A 26,460-nucleotide genomic window follows, 5' to 3' on the forward strand; every position below is an offset into this window, starting at 1 on the left:
GGGCAGCGACAGCCGTGTGCAGAGACCCTGCACCCAGCACTGCGATCTGGAGCCTGAGCGGCGCGCTTGTGTGTGCCCAATGGGAACTCCGCCCCCTCCCAGCTGTGGAGAACCCTATAAAGCAGCCCTGCCCACGGCCTGTCAGGGGAGCGGGTACTATGGAGGTGAGCTCATCTCTCTCCAATCTCTGGTCCAGTAATAAAGCTTTCCTTTGCTTCTGAACCAAACTCGGTCTCGTCCTATTGGCACTAGCGATGCCGGGCAGGAGGACCCTTGTGAGGACTGACTGGAAAGGGTCGGTAACATGCACACTGGCTAATATTGACCCAGGTGATTCTGACAGCATTAGAAGAATGCCAGAATGGACTGGTGAAAAGTAAATCGTGCATATTTTTTCTTCAGTAAAACTGTCCAGAATTTGTTTTTTTAAAAAAGAAGAAGACCTTTGGGGAACTTTAGAACGGATGACAGAGGGAGAAACAACCAGATGTTATGTGTCTCCTGATGGAAGTATAAGCATACCAATGAAGTATTATTGTCAAAATTTCAAAGCCTAATCTGATCAAGGCTGCAGATCTAACTACAAGTTTGAGAAGGACAGGGACATCTTAGAAGTGTGTTCAGTAAAATCCAGAGTGTGAGAAACTCTGCAGGAAACAAACAGTTTCTTCAGCAACTACTTGCAAGGGGAAAAAAAGAGGAGAGGGAATCTGCAGGATAAGAGAGAGAGGTATCAGCTAATATCAGCATAACACATGGAGCTTGTTCGGATACCTAGTCAAACAAATCAACTGACTAGATATTTGATGTTATTAGGGAATTATTGTTAATTTTTTTAGTTGTGATAATGGTATCGTGGTTATACCTGAAAACTGACTGGGTATTAGATATTAGGGAATTCGAGCTAGTTTTTTAGATGTGTAATAGTGTATCATGATTATGTTTTTTACATGCTTACCTTTCAGAGATATATAATGAGATATAATGAAATATGGATAAATAAACAGTAAAGTATATAAATACATGCTTGTTGGAGGTTTTGATCTAACAGGTCTGGGATAGAGTCTGGTCATTCGCATTTTAAAAAACAAACCAAAATAAAACTCCAAGGTACTCCTGATGCATGCTGTTGATCGAGAACCACCAACCCAGATCACAGCCACCTTAGAAACATCAGTGAAAATGGAGGAAATAATGCAATAAATACTTGTTGTGACTTACGGTGACACCGTTTCCCATCAGGAAGCAGAACAAATCCTACAGGGCATGTGCAATAATAGGATCCAGGGATGTTTTCACACCCAAGAGTACAGCCATGATTCCAAAAGGCACACTCGTTGACATCTACACCATAACAACAGTAAAACAGTCAGATGGGTTTTTTGAAAATAAATTGTAGTATCACTAATAAGTCAGCAAAAAGTACGGTATCTCACACCTCGATCTGCTGTAACTGACCACGGCAAGACTGTTTTTGCTACTCTAACAAAGAGTGAAAGAAATGAGTTCAATTATCATGAAAGCCATGGCTTAAACTGTCACAGTTTATACTTTCAAATACAGATTTTCATATTAAAATTACTCCTGGGATAAAGTAGTACTATTTCCCCTGAAAAGGTATAGCCATTTAAGGCAAGGACCCTAGAAAGTTCTTGACAAGGGCAGGACATCCCCCTGCTTTGCTCTTCACTTTCTCAAGGCTGACAGGAGGCCCTCACCTGAATATGGGAGCATTCCCTAGCTTCCAGATCACTGTTCTATGCTATGGCTCTCGCCCACTGGTCCCATGTAAGCAGGGGACTGCAGTTAACAGGCAGATGCCAGGTTTACCTGAAGTCTCACCCCAACTTATTCCACTCAATGTATTCATTGGATTCTTTTCATCGGTAACTCACTGGACGTCCCAGGAGAAAGGACATGGCATTTCTCCTTGGGTTAAGTACATCGGGCCTGGAGTCTCACAATAGGACGAGCCCAAGATAACCAGCCAGGGTGCAGTTTCTCAAGATTCCTACCAAACAGTTATGGGATGAGATGCGGGAGTCACATACCCTTTGAGGATCTTATGAGAGCTACGGAACTACTCCCCTAAAAAATCTGACAATACTGACATTTTGCACACCGTCAAACCCACAGAACTCCATAGAGTCCACTCAGAGAATCCCTGCCTTATATCCATCCCTGAATAGCCTCTGAAAGTATCTGATCTGGGAACACAAGATATAAAGGAGACCTGAAAGTGTTACAGGGGCTTAAAATTGGGGAAAAAATAAAATTGCTTTTCTGGGGGAAAAAAGGAGGCAACTTGAAATTGGTTCCACATGGAGGTTCTGGATTGCCCACGGAAGACCAGCCACTGGCCCAGGTGGGCTGTGTTCGCTCACCACACATTACCTTCACAGTTCTTTCCATCTTGGCTTAAAGCGTATCCCTCTGCACACATGCACACATGGGACTTAGGCTCTTGCCCACACGTGCTGCTTCTGCAGTTACCTTTCCTCAGTTTGCAGAGTTTCTGATCTAAAAGAGAAGGCGGTTAATTTGGAGTGGACGTGTGTTTTGACAGGGGCAGTGCACGATCCCCTCACGGCTCCTAAGAACTCTAATCTTCCCGTGACATCAGCAGGGGTGTTGCCTCACAGAGGTGGCACTGCTCTAGGGTCGAACATTAGCCCAAATCACTCGGCATTCCGAAGCCCATTTATTTCTCTAGTTGTATCTCTCCTACAGTAGCTCTCGGGATAGGACGTCCTAATTACCTGGAGATGTCGTTCCTTGGGTTACGAACACTAAGCACAACTTAATAGCTTTTTCTTTTTGACCTGCTTTTATCAAAAGTATTTATTTATTTAAAAAATAAATAAGGCAATAAACAGAAATGCTGAAAATGAAATATCTGTTTAAGAAGCAAAAAAAGGCTGCAAAATGAAGAACATCTCTTCTTAAGTATAATATTTATAGGTCAGATCTATATATTTATGTTTTTAGGATCATTATGTAAAGAACAACTTCTTTCAGACAGTATATACCACTGCCATATGTCTTATCCACAAGTTTCTGAGTTTATCGCTGCCGGCATTCCATGTGTGACAAAATAGCCCAGGGCAAATAGTAAAATCTGCTCAGTAAGGTAGGTGCTTGGATGAAATTAGCCAAATAATACATTGAACAACAGATGGCCAACTTGGTACCTTTGCTTTTCAAAGCCAGAGTCAAGGGCTAAACTAGTAGCACATATATCCCTGTTCGAATTTTGTTCCTTCTCAGTTTTGCCAATTTTAATAATGACTTTGTGAAATGCTCTGGAAATACAGAGGTAAGCTTGAATTTGAGGGCAGCTCTCAAGGTGCATGTAGTTATGGAGGCCAGAGCTCTGGCAATAGGTGACGGCAGGGGAAGAGGACCGGGGTCAGGCACCAGGAGACCTGGCATAGCTGAGATCACTGAGAGCCTGTGAGTAAGGGGAGGAGCCCACTAAAAACACAGCCTTGCCGTGAAAGACACAAGAAACAAGCCAGCGAGAGCCTGAGCACAGTAGTGCACGAGGCTGAGACCGTCCCCCATGCAGGTCTGTTTCTCTGGTCTCTGTCTACTTAGAAAGGTGCCCCTCACTCTGACTCTACCCCTTTCCTTCTACTTCAAGTTACTAAACACTTTTCTTGACCGACAAAGCATCACACATTAGAAACGTATTCTTGCTCCCTTGAAAATGTTTCTAATGTACCTTGAGACCACCTGGAGGGCACGTCACCCTCTAGAGATTCTGATTTGATACATCAAGGGAAAGGCTCACTTTTACCGGATTCTGGAATGATTCTGACACTGGAGTCTTTACACCACACTTTGAGAGAGACTGACCTAAAGTACTAATGGAATATCCCACTTTCACCTCAGTTATGTATGCCTCCTTTTAGCTAATCTGTGTTATTTCTTCAGTTATTTTAAACTTGTTTATTCAGATCTCTTGATAGAATTACATGCGCAATTATTTAATACTGTTGGAATATTATCAACTAAGTCAGTTAAGATTTACACTGAATAGTTTTTTTTATAATTAAAAAAAATTTTTTAAAGTTATTTATTTTTGGCTGCGTTGGATCTTCGTTGCTGTGCGCGGGCTCTCTCTAGTTGCGGTGGGCAGGGGTTACTCTTCCCCGCGGCGCGCGGGCCCCTCACTGCGGCGGCCCCTCCCGTTGCGGAGCACGGGTTCTAGGGGCACAGCTTCAGTAGTTGTGGCTCGTGGGCTCTAGGGCGCAGGCTCAGTAGTTGTGGTGCACTGGCCTAGCTGCTCCGTGGCATGTGGGATCTTCCCGGACCAGGGAACGAACCCGTATCCCCTGCATTGGCAGGAAGATTCCTATCCGCTCTGCCACCAGGGAAGCCCTACACTGAATAGTTTTTGGATATTGATTCCAAAAATTTTGTTTCTTGTCCACGGTTTTTATGCCAATTATGCATGTTTAGTAACATTGTTTTTCATGTTCCTACATGCTTCACATATCAAAATTTTAATTAAGAAAATTAAAAACAAAATGACCCCAATTTTTAAAGGACTAAAGTCAGAAACTCACAAATGTACTGGAGACAAAATGTACCTAATTCAAATTTCTAAAAAAGAACATGTGATTGTTTTAACTGTATTTTTTATAACGTTTACAAATTAACAACAACAAAAATCCAGAAAGGCCTGATTAATAGCACCTTTTAATAGCCTTTTAATAGCACCAAAGTGCTACTACTTTCTTGAGGTAACCAAAAAGTGAGAGATTATGCTTCCTGTAAATATCCCTTATAAAAATCTTTCCAAACCCAGTATGATAGACGACCACTGCATTAAGAATTGGGGAAACTGAGTTCTGCCTTTTACATAAAATCACCTTATCCCTTTGACTTCAGTTTCCGTGAAATAAAAGTGTTGAAGTAGATATTCTCTGAGATCCCTCACTTAAAAATATATGGTTCTATACAGAATCAAATGTTTGTTGTAAATTCCTCTAAATTTATACCTCTAAAGATTCTCAAACCTTAATACCTGCTTATGATATGTTAATGGAGATTCAAACTGACTTATGGAGAAAACAATTAGTGTCTAGGGTACAGGAGATTGCTCTGTTCTTCATCTAGATCCAATGTTATTTATCTTTTTTTGTACTTTTCTGCAACCTCTTACCTGTTCTTCTGTGTGTTCTTATTATCAACATCATCATAATTCTATATATACATGTACATTAATCAGTAAGCTTTTGAGGATAAAGCATGCATCCCATTCACATTCATAATCCCAATAGCACCTAACCTGGTGCCTTTTACAACACAGGGGTGCTACAAACATCTGGAATACATGCACAAAAACCTGTGATCATGAAACCTGCAACTTAACTCCTTTATTTGGTTTCTCCTTGAATTTCCAGTCAACCTCAGAGTTAGAACTCAAATAGATGGTCAGTATTCTTTCCACTATCCCATACTGATGATGGCTTTAATGATACTTATTAACAACATACATTACTATTCAATGATGAACATAGGCAGGAAAGCAATCACTATTCGTCTCTGAATGGCTGTGCTGATGATGTGACCCCAATTCAGACACTAAACACTTAAAAGGTCATTTTAGGAAGAGGCAAAACATAGAGGATTGAGGGCTGTATTTTGTTTAATCTCCTTAATCTGCTGTTCTTTAGCTTCAAATGAGGCTGGAAGCTAGCACTCAGAATGCTGCTGCTGACCTCAGATAACCCCCCTCCCAGAGCCCAGCAGTGGAGCCTAATAACCTTTGAGATCAAATTAAAGCCCCTAAATCATGGAGTTGAATGTCCACCACCAACTGCGCCTTCAATAACTGCCCAACTCACAAGCTCTCAGGAGCTTTGCTATAGCCAAGCAAACGATAGATTTCACCCGGGCGCACTTCTGAAACAACACACGTGGGATTCCTGAGCCTGCTTCTTTCCGCTGACCACACCTTTCTCTCTACCTCAAATTCAGTGTCAGACTCACCTCACCAACAAAGCCTTTCTAGTCTCTTCCATTTGAACCCATTCACTTGAATCATTCTTTTAACTAAATATTTAGCGCCCCCAATAGTTAAAAATTTGAATAACATTTTATAAAGCATTTACGTTATCACATGTAATTTTTATAACAAGCCCTTGAGCTACGCAGAGTAATTGTTGTCTTCCATTTTACAGATTAGGAAATAGCATCTTAAGGATCACATATAGGTAATAAGGGGTAGGGGTGGGACTCCAGCTCAAGTCTTCAATGACAGACCTCACCTCTTTAAGGTATATAATATGTGTGTTTGTGTATACGTATATACTTATGTATATATATAAAATATAATTATGGGTTTTTATAGAAATATATATATTTATATTATTCATATTATATATTAATATAGACCATTGTATACTGATACATAATAAAGTTAATATATTAACATATTAATATGTTATGCTATATACTTTATGTATAATAAAATATATAAATTATATATACAATATATTTTTTTATAAATGTCTATGATTTTTGTTTTATTTATTTATTGTCTTTTTCATTAGTGAGTTCCCTGAATAAATGACTCCCTCACCTTCCCCAAAAAACTTCCCAAACTGTGTAATATAGAAGTTTATTCTTCTTTGTTAATAGAAAATAAGAAGGAAGAAACGAGAATGGTTATTCTGTGCTACTGGAATTCCTAATTATAGTTTAAAAAAAAAATCACTTAGCCAGAACTTAGCTACTTGGTATCCTTATCCATCTAAACCTAAGAATCAGAAAGTAAAGAAATAGAGACTTCCCTGGTGGTCCAGTGGTTAAGACTTCTCCTTCCAATGCAGGGGGTGTGGGTTTGATCCTGGTCAGGGAGCTAAGATCCCACATGCATCAGTGGCCAAAAAGACAACACATAAAACAGAAGCAATATTGTAACAAATTCGGTAAAGATTTTTAAAAATGGACCACTTAAAAAAAATGTTAAAAACAAAAAGAAAGTAAACAAATCAACAGCCTCTGAGCAGTTAAAAAATAAATGCCTTTTACTCTCAGATGCAACCCTCAGGCCCACTCAGTCTTTCCTTATTTCAGACTTATTTCTGAGGAGCTTGGCCAGTCCACAGCATGAAGATGCAAACACAAAGTGTGGAGGCCTCCGCTCCCATTGTTACCACCCCCATCTGCAGTGCATTCCCCCCTAGCAGGAGTGGCTACATGATTCCGATGTTCTTTCTTGCTGAGCCCAGACACAGCCTCAGCGCAGCATTCCAGACCACCAAGGGTTAGTTACTGGTCATCTTTCCCACAACTAGAAGTCTTATCTCAGGGCTCCTCCTGGAGAAAGACGGCATAATCTGAGTGTGAAAATGATAATAACTGCAATGAATAAAAACATTTCAAATATTTTTTACATCCTTGAATTTATAAAGATGCTTTTTTTAAAAGAAGGTCACCTCTGGAGGATACACTAACCCTTTATTCTGAAAACAGATAAATTAAGGGAAAGATTAAATCAAGCATTTAATTTACCTTTCCTATAAAAGATGCTCCTCAGGGAAATCATAGAGCTGATGTGGAAAAGTTATTCAACTAATAAGCAATGATAGAATTAGAATGTCATTACTTCAAACCTCTAACGAAAAAATGCCTCTAAGCAATGACAATTAATAACTTGTAAAGCCATTACACAAAAGGCTGATAGGAAACACTATAATGGACAGACCAGGCTGGCAACACCTGAACCACTGATGAATCTTGAACATCACAAAAAGAATGGAGACCCAGCCACTACATGCCCTCTGGCGTGGTCACTAGGAAGCATGCGGTACTACCCGCAGTATCACCTATAAAGTACTCTTGCAAAAAATCTGAATCTGATAAGGCTTCTAGGCTAAAACTACCAGTGTATAGGAAAAACAGAATCATGTTAAATGACACCACAGGGATAGAATCTGAAAAATCCAGAATGTGAGAAATTCTAAGGGACAAATGATCTGGGTTCCTCAACAAATGAATGGCAGGAAAAAGTCTCAAACTAAAGAGTCCAGAGCCAGGCATATGGAAACCAGCAAGAAGCAAGAGACAACAGCAAGAAAGATAGAAAATTGATAAAGAGCCATTCCAAGTATTTAAAAGGCACTTCCCATGGCAGCCATTTGGTGTCAGGGCAAACCTGCGTTAAAAACCCAGTTTTGGGCTTCCCTGGTGGCACAGTGGTTAAGAATCCGCCTGCCAATGCAGGGGACACGGGTTCGAGCCCTGGTCCGGGAAGATCCTACATGCCGTGGAGCAACTAAGCCCATGCACCCCAACTACTGAGCCTGAGCTCTAGAGCCTGCAAGCCACAACTACTGAGCCCATGTGCCACAACTACTGAAGCCTGCATGCCTAGAGCCCGTGCTCCACAACAAGAGAAGCCACGACAATGAGAAGCCTGCGCACCACAACGAAGAGTAGCCCCTGCTCAACGCAACTAGAGAAAGCCCATGTGCAGCAACAGACCTAACGCAGCCAAAAATAATTAATTAATTAATTTTTTAAAAAACCCAGCTTTGCCTCAAATCAGTCCTATTCTTGCCCCAATGACGTGTATCTTTGTAAATGTGACCCTCATCATTGAGAAAATGTCAATAACTAGAAATATGTTAGGAAGTACAGAAATCCATAATTTGCTAAGATTTCTGTAATAAACAACAGAGCTTTGGGTGTTTGAACTGATAATTTAAACTAGATGAAAACAGAATATAAGTGTAGATGAGGATATGGAGAGATTGGAATCCTTGTGCACTGTTGGTGTAAATGTAAACTAGTACAGCCGCTGTGGAAAACAGTATAATGGGCCTTCAAAAAATTAAAAGTAAAATTACCGTATGATCCAACAATTCACTTCTGAGTATATGTTCAAAAGAATTAAAAGCAGCATCTCAAAAAGATATTTGCAGACCCATGTTTGTAGCAGCATTATTCCCAATAGCTAAAACATGGAAGCAACCCAAGTGTTTATCAAAGGAGAAACAGATAAGCAAAATGTGATATACACATGCAGTGGGTTATTATTCAGCCTTAAAAAGAAAAGAAATTCTGACACATGCTACAAAACAGATGTATCTTGAGGACATTATGCTGAGTGAAATAAACCAGTCACAAAAAGAGGAATATTGTATGATTACACTTATATGAGGTCGTTAGAGTAGTAGTCAAAATCACAGAGACAGAAAGGAGAATGGTGGTTGCCAGGGGCTGAGGACAGGCAGAAGTGGGGAGTTCTCATTTAATGGGTGTACAGTTTCAGTTTTACAAGATGATAAGATTTATGGAGATTAATGGTGGTGATGGTTGCACAAGAACTGTGAATGTACTTAATGCCACCTAACTGTACACTTAAATATGGCTAAGATGATAAATTTTATGTCATGGGTACTTTACCACAATATTTACATTTTAAGAAAAACTTATGTGAAAATAATATTCATATATCTAGGATGATTCTTTTCTAGAAGTATCAAAAAAACCAAGGTTTTACAGTAGAAACCCCAACAATGACGTAATCAAAGTGAATTAGAGTCCCACCTGGGCAGTTTTAGCTACACTAGTCACTTCCAGAAGCAGGTACATTTCTAGGTGGAGACAGTTCTCCTTCAGGAACTCTCAGAATTAAAGAAATTCAGCAACATTTTTCTGCATGAAATGAATGCAAAGTATTTTAAACAGTGTTGATGACAGATGTGCTTCATTTTCCAAAGAAGACGCTTTTGAAATTCTCTTATGAGCTTAAAACTGGAATCTACATTTTAAAGAATCACAGAAGAAAGCAAAATTGTTTGCACCTTTTACAAAAGAACATCTGCGAGCAGTAAAACTATAGTTGCAAATTCTCTAAATGTTGAGCTTGAAATAATGCCATTAACACTGTATACAAAGAAGTTCCCACACCGGCTCTGAGATTCATACACAGTCTGCCTTTTGTATCCATGAGTTGCACATCTGCATATTCAACCAACCGTGGATCAAAAATATTCTTTAAAACAATTCCAGAAAGTTTCAAAAAACAAAATTTGAATTTGCCTTGTGCCAGAGACTGTTTACATAGTATTTACAATTATTTACATAGTATTTATATTGTGTTAGGTATGATAAGTAATCTAGAGATGATTTAAAGTACAAGGAAGGACGTTAGGTAATATGCAAATACTACACTTTTTTATAAGGGACTAGTGCACCCTCGGATTTTGGTATTGGCCAGAGTCCGAACAAATCCCCGTGGATACTGAGGGACAGCTCTAACAGTATAGGCGTCAGGGCAGCCAGGAGAACACTGTTGCCTAATAAGTTAAATCATGACAACAAAAATGTGAGATCAACTCTGTGTCTCTTTTCAGAGCGCCAGAGGAGGAGTGTGTGCGCGCGTGTGTGTGTGTGTGTGTGTATGCTTGTGTGTGTGTGACTGAGAGAGACAAAGAGAGAGACGGAGAGAGAGAGAGATTGATTTTCTGAGTTCCTGAAGTGGAAAAAAATTTTAAAAGAGAAAAAAAATAAGGTTTGGGCCCCATAATCTGTGCAAACTGAAGCTTTTAACCACCAGCAGGCCATGGATAGACAAGAATATGCCAAATGACAGCTTATCCCAAAACAATTAAGGCAAACCTAATATAGGAAACTATAGACAATAGTGAGAGGGTAGCTGAGGAGGTAGCATGGCGTCAGTCTGCCTGAGTTCAAATCTCAGGTCTACCCCAGTGTGACCTTGAACAAGCGACTGTGACATCTCTGAACCTCAGCTTTGTAATCTATAAAATGGTACTAATAATCACACTTAATTTGTAGGTTTGTTGTGGAGATTAAATGAGATAATGTAGGAGAAGCCCAGACCAGATCATTCTGCACCCAGTCAACGGTCATGACTATTATTTCTAAGAGCAATACAACCTGTGCCATTTTTCTATTTCCTACGCAGCAGCCCATGTGACTCCCAAATCTATTACTTCTAGCCCAGACCTTTTTCCTGAAACCTAGACCACTTAATGAAAAGAAAGAAGAAAAAGACTGAAGCATAAAAGAGTCTAAAAGACTCTGAAAAAGACTCTCCTTAGAGTTAAGCTCCAAAGATCTGCTGCAGAGGAAACTGATTTAAAACACTTGGATTTATTCATAACTATACAAAAGGGAGCAGGCTCGCTGAACACTGTCTGGCCAAGGGCAGGGGCTTACAACATGGAAGAAAGGCAACACGTATTCAGATATTAAATATCTTTGGAACTTGTTCCTCGTGGTATTATTTAGCAGGGAGAGGGTACCAAAGGGTGTTTTTCTCAGTCTTTTTTTTTTTCCAACTATGGTTTATTAAATGTCCTCTAGGCACTGGGAGTACAATGGAGAGTTGTATTCTGTGTCCTCATAGGACAAAGGAAGTTGAGGAAGACAGACGATTATGGCAAAACATGATAAGTGCCCTGTGACAGGGGAAATCTGCTATTTTCTGCAAATAGCTACTGAGGCTCTGAGGTCAGGGAAAGTGTTCCTGAAAGAAGTGATATTGGAGCTGTTTCTCAGAGGATGAAGAGTAAGCCACTGCCGAGAATTAGAAAGAGTGCTTCCAGGGAGTTCCCTGGTGGCCTTGTGGTTAGGATTCAGGGCTTTCACCGCCATGGCCCAGGTTCAATCCCTGGTCGAGGAACTGAGAGCCGCAAGCCGTGCAGCCAAAAAAAAAAAAAAAAAAGAAAGAAAGAGCGTTCCAGAACATGCCGAAAGGCTGGGGTAGAGAGCAAGCGTGCCTCCCTGGAGGAAATCAAATCTTTGAGGATGGCTGCAGCCCAGACTTTAATGCAGAAAATGGTGAGAGTGGAAGCTGAGGAATGAACGGGGTACCCCGTGAACCAGTTAGATACAAAGACTGGGTTTTATTATTGGCAATTGAGAGTTGACAACTGATTTTAACCCAGGAACGACACGATTGGGTTCTTTGTTTTGAAGGGTTATACTCCCTGCAGCATGGCAAAGGGAGGTGGGGGACACGAATGAAGTGGGCACCAGGGATGGAGAGCTCTGAGAGGGGCCCAAGTGGTTAGATGGTAGGTAGTAGAATTGTCAGGAGCTGGAGACTGATTTCATGGTGTTGGAACGAGAAGGAGGGAGGAAAGGGCAACTCCTAGATTTCTGCCTGTCGAGGTGGAGGTAGAATGCTACTCACCAAAGTAGGGACACTGGAGGGAGAGAAGCTGGGGAGAAGGGAGGGGAAAGTGAGTGGGTCAGTTATTTCCTTTGCTCCTGAAGCACTTGCAAGAAATCCAAGTAGAAACGCTCAGAAGGCAGGTGAACATGTGGGCCTTGAGAAGGAGACTTGTGCTGAGCCTGAATGTGTACATCCGGCGTGGCCCCAGCAGGACCCTGATCCTGGAGGAAGCAGACTGCAAGAGAAGGCACCAGAGTGACCACTCTCAGGAAATAGGTCAGAATCATCAGAAAACCAGCCTGATGCTGCAACTGTGGCTCTACTACCTCAACTTGGGCTCATCAATCTGCATCGAACTCCTCTATAACCAGCCAATCCCAATGGACAAGCCGTGGACAAACAAGGACTTGTTTAAACTGATACATTACTCTTCCTGGTGGAGCTCTGTGGCTTTGCCTTTGTAAGCCCCACCCTTGCCCTTGGTCTTCATCAGGGCTGCTCCCTTTTGTATATTATGAATAAATCCCCAATGTTTGAAATCACTTTTTTCTGCAGCTTAGCTCTCACTGTGCCTCAGGTTACCGCCCCCCACTTCATTTGTCTATATCTCAAGAAAGAGGTCTGGACTAAAAATAATATATTCAGGAGTCAAACAGGCTACTGCATAGGAAATAAAATAGAAAAATGCCACAGGTTATACGGCCCTTAGAGATTAACAGTGCACAGAACCGTCCGAGTGGTTCTGAGAAATCACTTGAGAAAAAATCAACCTGCTTAACTTTATTTAACCCAGTCTGTCTGAATCATCTGACCCTAAAATGCTTCTTCCTTCCAAATAACCCTTACAGAACTAGTGTTTGGAGAACATTTTGATAAATGATAGTTTAGGCATTTTTCATGAGGTATGTTTTTTGGTCCTCTTATTTGTATAAATACATATATTTTATAACAAAAATAATATCAACCAAGTTACATGATTTTTCTCAGCTATCTCCTCACTGAAGTAGTCTCACTACTAAATGCCTTGCAAACCAAGGTACTACTACTGTTCACTTTGCCAGAAGAGCTACAATTGTAAGCCTATTCTTCAGCAGGAATTAACCAGCCTCCAGAAAAGTACATCTTTTTTTTTTTTTTGGCCTGATACGCGGGCCTCTCACCACTGTGGCCTCTCCCATCGCGGAGCACAGGCTCCAGACGCGCAGGCTCAGCGGCCATAGCTCACAGGCCCAGCCACTCCGCGGCATGTGGGATCTTCCCGGACCGGGGCACGAACCCGCGTCCCCTGCACCGGCAGGCAGACTCTCAACCACTGCGCCACCAGGGAAGCCCAGAAGTACATCTTTAAATGTGAAGGCTATCAGGTACTTTGAGAATCTGATGGAAATTAGGTACCATCTCCCTAGAGGGACAATTGCATATCTTCATCTAACATATACAATCAAGGGCTTCACAACCCTAAATCTCAGGTGAAGAATTTCTGCTGTACATGGCACTAAAACAATTTAAACCTATTTGATGATAGTCAAAGTAACAGTGCTCTTGAAATCAAAAGTTCTTTGCACTTGGACCTCCTATGAAGCCCATCCTTTGATCAATAACTAAAGCCAGTATCTCCAGTGCCAACTGCCTTCTAGATTCCAGGTTTGCCTGTAGCTCTGCCGCTGGCACCGTCTTTCCAATCAAATTCTATTATTTGCCACATTGTTCTATAGTGCATCATTGTAGATTTTCTCCTGAAATTCATGCTTTCAATATCCTATTTCAACTCCCCATCAAAGAGGCCAAGTAATAGTGAAGGACTCTGAAGAGCTTACCTGTTTATGGTAGAAAGAACACTAAACTGACAGACAGGAATTTTTTCCAGAATCCATCATTTACAAGGTGTGTAATCCTGGAAAAGTCACTCTATTTCTCTAGGCTTCATATTTTTCAATTATGAAATGAGTACAATAATTGAGGACCTTTCTGTCTCACAATGTTGCTGTGAGAAACCAATATGATAATGTCCAAGAAAATACTTTGGAAATTATGAGGTTACATATAAATGTAAGAGATAGTGATGATGATGATGATATCTCTAACTACTGTGAATGAGACCAATAATTATTTATTCATAGTATTATAGTTGTTGGTTCTAATTTTATTGTGAGTCATCACTACTTGGACAATAAGTTGTATCTGACCTTCAGTCGAAATTTCCCATGTAAGGTAACAGGCAGTATATCAGATGCTCTGCCTTTATGTGTGGAATATGGTCACCATCTATTCTCTAGTCTTGCTACTTCGTTGTTGTTCTTTAATGCTGTGCTCAAGCCACAGTTGAATTGTTTACCACAACTCTTGCTTTTTAAATTCAAATAAGTGAGTTAAAAAAAATAACTTGCCTGAACAAATGCTTCATCTCTAAGAATTTGTCCTTGCAGTTTCTCATCTCTTGCATTGAAAGTATAGTCATTACACAAGTGAAATTATAGTTTCTATCTAAGTTTTTTAAAGAAATAGATTAAAAGCATTTGTACTATTAGTTACCTGCCTGAGGATATAAGAAATAACAATGTCAATTCCCCCTAGCTTCTAACCTCCCTTTGACAGTCTCACGCCTGTTCTCTGTTCAGTCCCTTCAGCTCTCTTCAGGAGCTAAGTCGAGGGCAGGTGCAAACCCATTTATACGCTAATTGTGGGAGGGACTTATAGTCCCTACCATGTCCCACGTTATTACCAAATCTGACAGGTAGAAAGGAGAGAAAACAAACAATTCCATCTTTATTTTGGAAACTCACAAGGCTAGTTGCAGATGAAATTAAATATATTTTAAAGCCCTCTTGAAATAAAATGTTTACATAAAGGCAGATGTTAGTGTAACATAATTTATGTGGTATATAAGCCATATCAAGACAGCCTACCTAAAAGAATGATTATATGTAAAGGAATTTGTATGTCTGTTAGCATAACTGATGTCATCTTGGTCCCTTACAGTTTCTCCTGTCCTTCTGCTGACCCTACCCAGGACTGTGCTGTGCAGTGAATCACTTCTCTGTCATCAAGGGCTTTGTAGGTAATAATCATAAGGACCAGGTAGCCTCTATACTCTTTTAGTCCCCAAACAATGATGAAAACCTTCCCTGACATATTCCTGGTACCCATGAGTCTAGTGACCCATTCATAAACATTGTTTCCAAGCACGTACCCCCATACCCCAGGTTAACTATAAAATTGTCCCAGTGGCCCCTCGGCAGTGCAGAGTACAGCTGTGAATGCTTCCAGATCGTTGTCTGCCCAATTCCAATCCCACCCTGTAAGTTACTCTATAATAAATCAATCCACTGATTATACGGAGCTGCCTGCCTCATTTTTTGGTTTTAAGATGCTTCCTCAGTTCAATGGGCACTTTTCGTTCCCTTCGTCCTTCAACAGAATTCAGAGAAGACTGCATTTGAATGTAGAAATTTGGAACTATGACTAGATGCAGTTAATCCATTTATTTTACTAATTCTTTATAAATAAATAAATAACCACTGAATATAGGGTGGTTTACATCAATCTGTCCATCCATCCATCTGTCAGATATGGTCCCTGCATGCATGGCATTTATAATCAAGTGGGAGAGAAAATCAAAAAGAAAGCAAAGTGGTATGTAATTCCACGTTTGATGAGTTCAGTGAATATCTATTGAGAGAAAGATAGGAGGTGAAGGGGCCTACTTTGCTCGGAGGACCAGAGAAGGCCTACCTGAGGACAAGACAGTTAAGCTCAGAACTGGAGAGAAGTCTAGGCAGAGAGAAGAGTGACTGCAAAATCCCGAAGGTATGAAAGAGCTTGGCATGTCTGAAGAACTCCAGGAAGACTTGTGTTAGAGTCCAGCGAGGGGAGGAGGAAAAGATGCTGGATCAAATTGGTCAAATACTGATAGGCCTGGTTAAATGTTAAATTTCGATCTAAATGCAAAGGAAAGCTTTTGAAAGATTTTAAGCAGGGGGGGGTTAACAGATCAGATTTACTATGTAAAGGCAAGAGGAGAAAACAGAAAGATTAATTAAGCAGCTGCTACAATAGGCCAGACAAGATATGCTGGCTGTTTGGACTATGGTGGTGGCAGCTCGGGGCGGGGGTGGGGGTGGGGGTGGGGGTGGGGCGGGGGGAGTAGACATTTGAGATGTATTTAGGAGGTAGAATGGAAAGGATTTGGCGGTACATTGGAAATTGAGGGTGAGGCAGTGGGAGAAATCAAGGATGACTCCTAAGTATCTATCTTGAGCAAGTAGGCAGTTGGGGACCATGCCAGACTCTGTTTGAGGTCAAAGATGACTCACCAGGTGCCCAAGGATCACCCTCTGCCTTGGGCTGTACGAGCGGATGCACTACTTTAATTCCACCAGGTGGTACAAATGATGGACTGAGGTTAATTTTAACCATATTCTTCCCAGTGTACTTGTTAGCTATCCAAATTGTCTTCTTTTTCCATGTTGAATAGAAAATACGATCACCAAAAAGGGACATCGCAAAAATATTGTGCCTAAAAACAATAGGAAAAACACATAAAGAATGGCAGAACATTTCTTCTGGGCTTATTAGAGTTTCACTTCATTTCAATTTATTGTCTGAATTTTAATCACCTACGTTTTCAATTGTTTCTCATTTAGGGTTAGAAACAGACATTAAGTTTAAATTTTTCTTTATGTAGCCATAATCTGAATTAATAGGATACGATTTTTAGCTCCAGATCCATTCTCATTCTTTTGCCTCTCAGCACATAAGTGTGGTGAAAATAAAATAGGGAAGAAAACAGGAACAGGATAAGAGTGGACTTCAGGGCTTCCCTGGTGGCGCAGTGGTTGAGAGTCTGCCTGCCAATGCAGGGGACACAGGTTTGTGCCCCGGTCTGGGAAGATCCCACATGCTGCGGAGGGGCTGGGCCCATGAGCCATGGCCGCTGAGCCCGAGCGTCCGGAGCCTGTGCTCCACAATGGGAGCGGCCACAACAGTGAGAGGCCCGTGTACCGCAAAAAAAAAAAAAGAGTGGACTTCAGGTTGTGTCAATTTTGCACAACTAATTGCTGCCTCTTGCCACAAGCTAGAGTCAGTTGCTGGCAAGATAGCAAGTCAAATGAAAGACAGATGCTTCACAAAACATATGACATGGTAATTCCAAAATGAATACCTATAACCAGCATGTGAAAATTTATTATATGCCAAATACTCTGTTAATTATTTTTATTTGTGTTTCTTTACTTAATCTTCACAATAATCCCAAGAAATAGGTCCTATTATTATCCCCACTGTATGGCTCTCAGCATAACTGATGCCATCTTGGGCCCGTACAATTCCTCCTATCCTTCCGCTGACCCTACCCAGGACCGTACTGTGCAGTAGATAACTTCTCCGTTGTCAAGGGCTTTGTAAATAATAGATATTGATTAATAATCATTAGGATTGGGTGGCCTCTATGCTCTCTTAGTCCCCATAAAATGATGAAGACCTTCACTGCCATATTTCCAGCACCCACAAGACTTAGGAATAAATCTTGACTGAGGAATGCACTTCCTGTTTCCAAGCACATATCCCCATACCCTAAGTTAACTGTAAAATTGTCTCAGTGGCCCCTTGGGAGTGTGCAGTGCAGTTACAAATGCTCTGGATCGCTGCCCACCCAATCCCACCCTCTGAGAAAGTTACCCTATAATATACTGATCCATTGCTTATATGGGGCCGCCTGCCTTGTTGTTCAGTCTCAAAATACCATTTCAGTTCAGTGGGCACTTTTTGTTCCCTCCCTACTCCGACACCCACATTAAAGGAAACAGGATGAGAGAAGTTGTGCAACCTGCCCAAGTCACTCACCTAATAAATAGTAAATCTGGGACTTGAGCTCAAGGTTCTGGACTCCAAAATCTGTACTAAACCACTACACCAGTTTAGCTGACAAAAGTAACATTCATTGATCACACAAACTTCAAATGGCAATTGTGTTATTTTATACCAAAAGCAAAACTTACTGGGTGTGATGTTGGCTAAAATGGACGGCACCTCCATCGTAATCACAGGAACAAATACGAGAATTGCTTCTTTCTCTGTGGTACTGAATCCAAAAGAGCCGTTTCTCAAGCACATCCAAGGACACAGCTGTTATTTTCTCTGATGTCTCCAACAGAAGCTTCACTTCCACACCACCGAGATCCGCTCTGTGAAGGCTGCCCGCCACCTCTGAAGACCAAAACATAAACCTGAGGGCAAGCACATCACATAGACACATAATTGAATGTAAGGTCACTGAAATGGCTGACTTCTCTCAGTTTTTCAGTAATCCCCGGATGTCTGCACAGGACGAGTTTGACTATTTTGAATGAAAATTCAATTCAACAAATATTTATTGCCCTGTTATGGCAATTCCGTGTGATTTCAAGTTAGAAGGAGAATTACGCTTCTCTAGCAGGAAACCATGGTAGTCAAGAGTGCTACTGGTAGAGCGAGCCTGCCTCAGTTCAAACCCAGGCAAACGCCCTATTGAAAATGGTGTTTGTGCATTGTAAAAGAGAGTCTTGGTCTCAATCAGGAGGTCTCTTTAAGTCAAAATGTTATGATTCCATGAATTTCAGATTTTGAAATATATTTCAATGTCCAAAACCAGCAGCATTTACCTTTCTACTGGATCAACTGCTATATTTGCAGGATATTTTAAGGCGCTTAAGAGAACACGGGAATTGTTTCCTTTCATATCTGTTACTGTAATGATTCCTTCCTGTTGATTTGACCAAATAAGTTCTTCATTGATCCAATTTATTGCCATTCCTGAAACATTTTTCTCTATCTCGCATATTTTCTGTAAAATCAAATTTTAAAATTGTTATTAATATTTCCCCATTCACAACAAAATTGTTTTTATTGTTATGTATCAAAGTTTATTCTTTTAAGTTCTTGTCATTTTTGTGCATTCCCAAAATTTAAATGATAAACTAGTCATAGATACCGTGCCATTATTCAGATGCAGCAATATTCATCCTCCCATGTGAATATTTCTGGGCATAGTATTTATATCACAGCTTTGAGATGAAAATTTATTCTATATTTATTGAAATTAGGCAATCAGCCATAAAGTATTAATTATTTCAACTATAGTAACAGTGGAATTTCCATGCTACCTTAAGGTTAGTTTATTCAATTCCATTTGCTAATGGAATTTTCCAGGTTCTCACCTGAACCCAATTCCAAGCTTTGCTAAAGTCTGGCAAGATTCCCTTGGAGGTTGTGCATAGGGGCATGAAGTAGATTCATTTCTTCTGGTCCCTCTTCCTCCCTTTATAAAGGGACCTTCCAGGTCCCTCCCTTTCTAAAAGTCCTCAGTGCCTTCAGGCTCTGTCCCCAGGATCTGAACAGCAGGGCTTTTCTTTATGCTCTCTCGTGATAAAAACAATTTAACCAAACCTCAGTTATCTCCTAGTTCCAGCATGTGCAGGTAAACCGGTCCTCTAGGTACGCGGAGGGTGAGAGATTGGAGGAAGCCCTGATTTGTACCATGGCAGACTTCCGTGGTGGAAATATTCCCACAATCACTGATTTTCAACTACCGATGTGAAATCAGCAAACACAGAGTTGGGCAGAAATCAGTCTCAGGAGTCTGTGCTATATCTACATCCCATACAAAGTAATCTAGCCAATCCATTTAACTAATTGCTAATATATTAGTTCACCCTGGTAAATTGTTTGCCTTTTAATGGTTGTCCTTTTTAAACAATGTTTTAACCCAAAGCAGGGACTAATACTAGTGGATTTTAGGCTTCAGGCCAATCCTTTCCTAATGACTTGCCACAAATTCCACAACTATTTAATGTTTTTTTCCTGTTCTCTGACAGGAAACCCTCCAAATTCTTAAACTCAAGATTTTGAAACTAGTCTACAGATGGCTGGAGAGTAATGAGTAGCCATCTTTGTTAAAAGTGAGATTAGTAAGCATTAGAGATGTGATAAAACAGATTAGTGCCTAATTGAAGGCTTTAAGAATAATTAGAGGGAGAAAGTTGTGTTTAAAAAAAAAAACAAACCCAAAAAACAAACAGCAGGCACTTTGTGTTGGGAATAAATGCTTAAGGTTTCTCTGGCCACCCGCTCTCTGTAATCCATCTCCCAGGAGAGACCATTCCTGCTGGGACTCATTTAAGGGTTCTACTAATTAAGAAGAAAGATAAAAGATCTTTTGTATGTGATTGAAGCAAAATATTTTATATCTATCACCTGCTTTATTATTTTTTTCCAGACTGCGAACACCTTGAGGATAAAAAGAAGAAAGATTTTCTTCCTAAATATTAGGTGCAAAAACCCATGACAGAGATTTTAAACAGATGAGACAGGGTTTCTCAACCTCAGCACGACTGACATTGGGGGCCTGGTAATTCTTTGTTGTGAGGGACTGTCCTACATATTGTAGGAAGATTAGCAGCATCCCTGGCCTCTAGCACATCTTCTCTTCTCCCAAGTCCAGTGTGACAATCAAAAATATTTCTTGACATTGCCAAATGTCCCCTGAGGGGCAAAATTGCCACCAGCTGAGAACCACTGGAGCAGAAAATAATCATGTAAATAATCTGTTTTAACCATAAAATGGTGATCTGGCTTAATAAACTTACATCTTTTCAAAATTACATTGACATCCTCACTTTCTCCTGTTGGGGACTTCCAAATATCAATGCCACATGTATGGGCTTGTTCAGTAACATGATACCACAGATGCAGATTAAATAAATACCTACATATGCCAGACACGTATTTGCAATGTAATGTAATTTTTATTTATCTATATGTTATGAATTTGCTATATCATATTTGACAGCCTGTTCAAAACTCCCTCAAATGCCATGGGAAATGGTACTTTACCTCTTGGCTTGTCCCATTCAGAAAAACTCTTTGCAAAAGTTGTCTTTCTAGATCGACCCAATAGATTCTTTCTTCATTGTAATGAAAATCCATGATCATGGATATGCCAGCATCTGCCACCAATTGCTCATGATTAGTTCCTTCTAAGTCAATCCTAAAGATCCTGTTTCCATGTGAGAAAATTAAGAAGGGTGCAGGACCTGCATGGGAAGAAAGACACCAAACAGTATATTTTCAATGATATTTTATCTGATTAAGACAAAATACTTCCCCATGACAAATAGCACAAGCAGAATTAGGTTTTTGTTTTGTTTTGTTTTTAAATTGTTTTGGTTGCGCTGCATGGCACGGCATGTAGGATCTTATTTCCCCAACCAGGTATCGAACCCGTGCCCCCTGCTTTGGAAGTTTGGAGTCTTAACCACTGGACTGCCAGAGGAGTCCCCACAGTTAATTTTTTAAGTCCTGCTTTTATATTTTAAATAAATACCATTGTTTAGATAATAAAGACTTCCTGTAGATGTTCACAATTAATTTTGTAAATCATTTTCTCCATAAATTGATTGTAAGAAATGAACATTGACAAATTATGAAAAAAGAAATATGTGAAGAGAAAGACACTTTCTAGCTTAATAATGTTTTTATGTTCAAAAAGAAACTACCTACTGTATTCTATTGTAAAGAGGGTCTGTATGAATGTCAAATTTCATTACGTAAATTGGAAATAAAATTTCAGATATTACTGTTTTGGAAATGGATCTCCCTCCTCTAGTCTTACCTTATGAACAGAGCATCCAGGTTACTGACAAAGAAGAACATGGTGAAACCTAGAGGTCTTGAGCGGAATCAGGAAAAATTGAAATGCTGTCCACGAAAGCTCTGAAATATTTTGTCCCTGTTAACATTGCCCCATAAAATTTACAGCTCCCAGTTAAATTTGAATGGCATGTATATTGCATGGGACATCCTTTACCCTAAAAAATTATTCAGTTTACCTGAAACTCAAAATTCAAGTAACTGAGTGCCCTAAACTTTTATTTGCCAAATCTGAGTATGGACCTCAGTGGATCTCTTGATTCCTACAAGGCCTTGCCCTGTATCCTAACCCTATGCCTGGGGTCCTGTCCTGTTCCAGGTGATGACCATCTACCCACTCAGACTCCCAAGTACTCAACACCTGCTTGGGAACCTGATACCTCTCTTTGGAAATCTCAGCAGAAATTATTGGCCATCCACACGGAGCTTGCCTACAATGCTCCAAGACGATGTCAGTGCACCGTGTCATACTCTGCAGCCACGGTTAGCAAGGGTTAGTTTCCTTGGTCTTTCCAGACTGAGGATGAAGAGGCTTCTGCCATTCTGCCTTTAGATAACTATCCCAGTTAACACTGCGGTGAGTGGGGAATTGCAGAAGAATTCTAACACATTCTCACTGCCCTGCTGGGCTGACTCCGTTCTAATATTAAACCTTAATAACTTAATATGACATAATAAATGTGTTTACTGTTCTAAGGATTTCAAATGATGATGAATTAACATCCTCTTACTTGGGGATTATGTTCTAGAGTCAGAAACATTAGCTCCACTTTAGAGAATATATTGGAATAGAGATACAAGAGAAGGGAGAAGTGTAAGATCGTGAGAGTTTTGAAACAGATGCCTTCATAAATGTCTAAAAGAATTGGCTCAAATCACTCTTCCCATATCTTTTCCACAGCACAAGACCCCTGGCAGAGATGTGTAGGACAGCCCGTTCTCCATTGCCATTCTAGCTGTAGAATCAGAGGTATCACAGGAGAAATGGAAAGGGCATTAAACTGAAAGCCAGGAGGCCTGGTTTCCAGCCCTGGCTCACTAGTTTCTCTGGACATCTCACAAGACCTCCCCAGCCCCTATCAGAGGACTACTGGGGAAAGAAAATGAAATTATAGATATGAAACTAGTTCATTATTTGGGAAGCACTACACAAATATGATTTGCCATTACTTATTCCCACAACCGAGGTCTCCCTACGTAGGGTTGTACCATTGTTCAGGTTTGAACCCGTGGACCGGAATGTCGCTATAACTTATTTCTCTTACAGCAATGTATCACGGAGGAAAGGAAGGCATAGGAAAAGACACCCTAAATAGACAGCTACTAATCTGTGGGCCACAGATTGGGGTGGGCCTGTGGATTTGTTGCCAGGAGTCCTCTCTTTGAAATGTGTATCATGCATCCTGTGTAAACTGAATAGATGTGTCAATACCTGCTATTAATTTTCTAATGCATTGATACATTGAGGAGATCAATAAAACATCTGATTCATTCCAAAGTACTACTAAATAGGATTTCGGGTAAAAAAAGGAGAAATGAAAAGCACTAAACATTTTAGACAGAACACAGCATAATGCTTTGCACATAGTAAGTACTCTAAATTTTTTCCTAAATCAATAAATTAATGAAGAAATAATTGTATTTTTTAATTTGTCTGGGCTTTTTACCAATATGAATGAAGACATAGACCCTAGAAGATCTATCAAATTCATAAAAGCAGAATCTATCCTATGGTGGTTATTTTACTAACAACAATAATAATAATAACAAACTTTCACATCCTGGTCTCATTTATCCTTAATACAACACCACGGGCTAGACAGTCCAGATATTACAGTCAATGAATCAAAGAGAAAAAATAAATCTGAAAAACACTTAGATCCATAAAACACAGACCATAGCATTAACTTCAATAGCTTTTCAAAAAACAAATATTTATGAAAATACTAAGTATGAATAATGAATAAATTTTACCTTCAGATTTTTCTCATCCACGGGTGAATCCTAGCATCCAATGTTTTATCATAGCTCTCAGAACTAGAAGACCCTAGACATTACCTAGTTCAGTGTTTCCCAAAACTGTTTGTTCAAAACAATCACACAGGGCTTCCCTGGTGGCGCAGTGGTTGAGAGTCCGCCTGCCGATGCAGGGGACACGGGTTCATGCCCCGGTCCGGGAAGATCCCACATGCCGCGGAGCGGCTGGGCCCGTGAGCCATGGCCGCTGAGCCTGCGCGTCCGGAGCCTGTGCTCCGCAACGGGAAAGGCCACAACAGTGAGAGGCCCACGTACCGCAAAAAAAAAAAATCACACAGGGTGCTCTGTGCGCACGCGTGTGTGTGTGTGTGTGTGTGTATCGTTTGCAGATCCCTTCCCTGGAAATTCCATTTCAGTAAGGCCGGGTTGAGGACTAGGAATCTGTTTTCTGAACAGACAATCTCATATCTTGGTGAATTTGGAAATTGTAGATCTAGTTCAGATGAGGAAATTCAGCGACGCTTCCCAGAGTCCCACCTACGGTTGATGGTAGAGCTGGAATTAGAACCCATGCACTATCCTCCCAATGCAGTACTCTTTCCTGCATTGCTCTGGGTTATGTGTCAAGACATTATGATCTTCATTTTACTTCTGTAACAGATTTTTATTCCACCTCCCTCAAAACACCATTCCTACATTGTCAGCATCATTTTGTGTAAACCAGGGCCTGGGATGAATATTTGTGAAAATGAATTGTAATATGATTTAAAAGAAAGTTAAAGACTTTGAGAATTAGGCCTGGTGAAATAGTCATTAGACTGTAGGACACTGGAAATGATAAATACGTTAGTGTTTTTTCAATCCTGTCAAAGCTTCTATAAACACTGGTGTGTGGTACAATCTGTGGATTTGTCAGCAGGGTGTGCATGTTTGAACAGCTAAACTTTCCCATGTCAAAACCCGCAGCATTTATTTTGGGTGCAGTTCAGTGAGAAGGAAGTGCATAGAAAATCAAACATCATGTCTAAGGAATACAAACCCAAAGACAGCAAACAGGTCACAGCAAATCAATTGGAACCTCTGACTTCTCAACCTGGGGATTAGTAGGCGATCTTCAGCAATTAGAAAGGAGTCCAGAATGTTTGGAGCACATTGAAGATCTGGGGCCTCCATAGCACAGAGATCAATTATAAAAAAGCAATTTTTGATTGAAAGGGGTGGGGATATGGGTGGCAGAAACAGAATATTTCACAACCATCACCCCTTCATCTGCTCTGAGTCTGGAGAAGCAGCCCCACCCAGGTAAATGAGAAGAGAAATTGACTGTCATCTTTGGGCCTTGGGGGCAAAAGCTTGTGGGACCTGGTTTACACGTCAAGGATACTGGCAAGCATGTTAGCAAGACACACCTACACTTAGTCTTCTCAGGCCAACACTGCCACCTGCCCTCACTGCCTCAGGTTTCCTGCTCTAACTCTGGAGGCAGACTGAAGAAGGCTCACAGGACAAAAGAGAATGTGGAACTCTGGACTTTCAAGATTCAATGACACTATGAGAAAAGAATAGATTTAAACTGACGGGCCTGATGTAAGAAAGCCTGACACCTCCTCACCTGCTCCTACCTAAGCCCCTGAGAGGAGTCATTTATTCCTACCTCCCAAGGGGCTGACTTGAATAATATCTGGGTTTTATGAAGTGCAGAAAGTTTTATTTCACTCTAAAAGGCAATCCTCATCTTCTTTTTTTCAATTCCTTTTCCTTTCCCTAAAAGGGCACACATTTACTTTTTGAGCAATCACGGCTTTCTTCTCAGCTTACTCATTAGGGTCAAAATTCAGGACAGGTGAGATAGAAGCCAGCTGACTCAGAAATAATACACTGAATACAAACAGCTTATACAACTCAATAACAAAAAAACAACCCAATCAAAAAATGGGCAGAAGATCTAAATAGACATTTCTCCAAAAAAGACATATAGATGGCCAAAAAGCACATGAAAAATGCTCAACATCGCTAATTGTTAGAGAAATGCAAATCAAAACTACAATGAGGTATCACCTCACACCAGTCAGAATGGCCATCATCAAAAAATCTACAAACAATAAATGCTGGAGAGGGTGTAGAGAAAAGGGAACCCTGTTGCACTCATGGTGGGAATGTAAATTGATACAGCCACTATGCAGAACAGTATGGAGGGTCCTTAAAAAAACTAAAAACAGAACTACCATACGACCCAGCCATCCCACTACTGGGCATATACCCTGAGAAAACCATAATTCAAAAAGAGTCATGTACCACAATGTTCATTGCAGCTCTATTTACAATAGCCAGGACATGGAAGTAACCTAAATGTCCATCAACAGATGAATGGATAAAGAAGATGTGGCACATATATACAATAGAATATTACTCAGCCATAAAAAAAGAAATGAACTTTATTTATTTGTAGTGAGGTGGATGGACCTAGAGTCTGTCATACAAAGTGAAGTAAGTCAGAAAGAGAAAAACAAATACTGTATGCTAACACATGTATATAGAATCTAAAAAAAAAAACCCAAAAAAGGTTCTGAAGAACCTAGGGGCAGGACAGGAATAAAGACACAGATGTAGAGAATGGATTTGAGGGGAAGGGT

The 26,460-nt window shown here is 40.4% G+C and overlaps 1 protein-coding gene across 2 annotated transcripts in view; it reads right to left on the reverse strand.

Annotated features, from left to right (window-relative positions):
- Positions 1–26,460, reverse strand: part of EGF (epidermal growth factor) — a 94,486-nt gene that overhangs the window by 50,562 nt on the left and 17,464 nt on the right. For both annotated transcript variants that reach the window (XM_067735322.1, XM_067735321.1), the window contains exons 2-7: positions 21,035–21,234; positions 18,805–18,986; positions 18,163–18,390; positions 16,480–16,682; positions 2,395–2,520; positions 1,222–1,344 (exon numbers count right to left, since the gene is read on the reverse strand). In XM_067735322.1, coding sequence (XP_067591423.1) covers positions 1,222–1,344; positions 2,395–2,520; positions 16,480–16,682; positions 18,163–18,390; positions 18,805–18,986; positions 21,035–21,234 — 1,062 coding nt within the window. The remainder of the gene's footprint in view (positions 1–1,221; positions 1,345–2,394; positions 2,521–16,479; positions 16,683–18,162; positions 18,391–18,804; positions 18,987–21,034; positions 21,235–26,460) is intronic.

The sequence above is a fragment of the Pseudorca crassidens genome, chromosome 4 (assembly GCF_039906515.1).
Source record: "Pseudorca crassidens isolate mPseCra1 chromosome 4, mPseCra1.hap1, whole genome shotgun sequence".
In the NCBI taxonomy this organism is placed as follows: Eukaryota; Metazoa; Chordata; class Mammalia; order Artiodactyla; family Delphinidae; genus Pseudorca; species Pseudorca crassidens.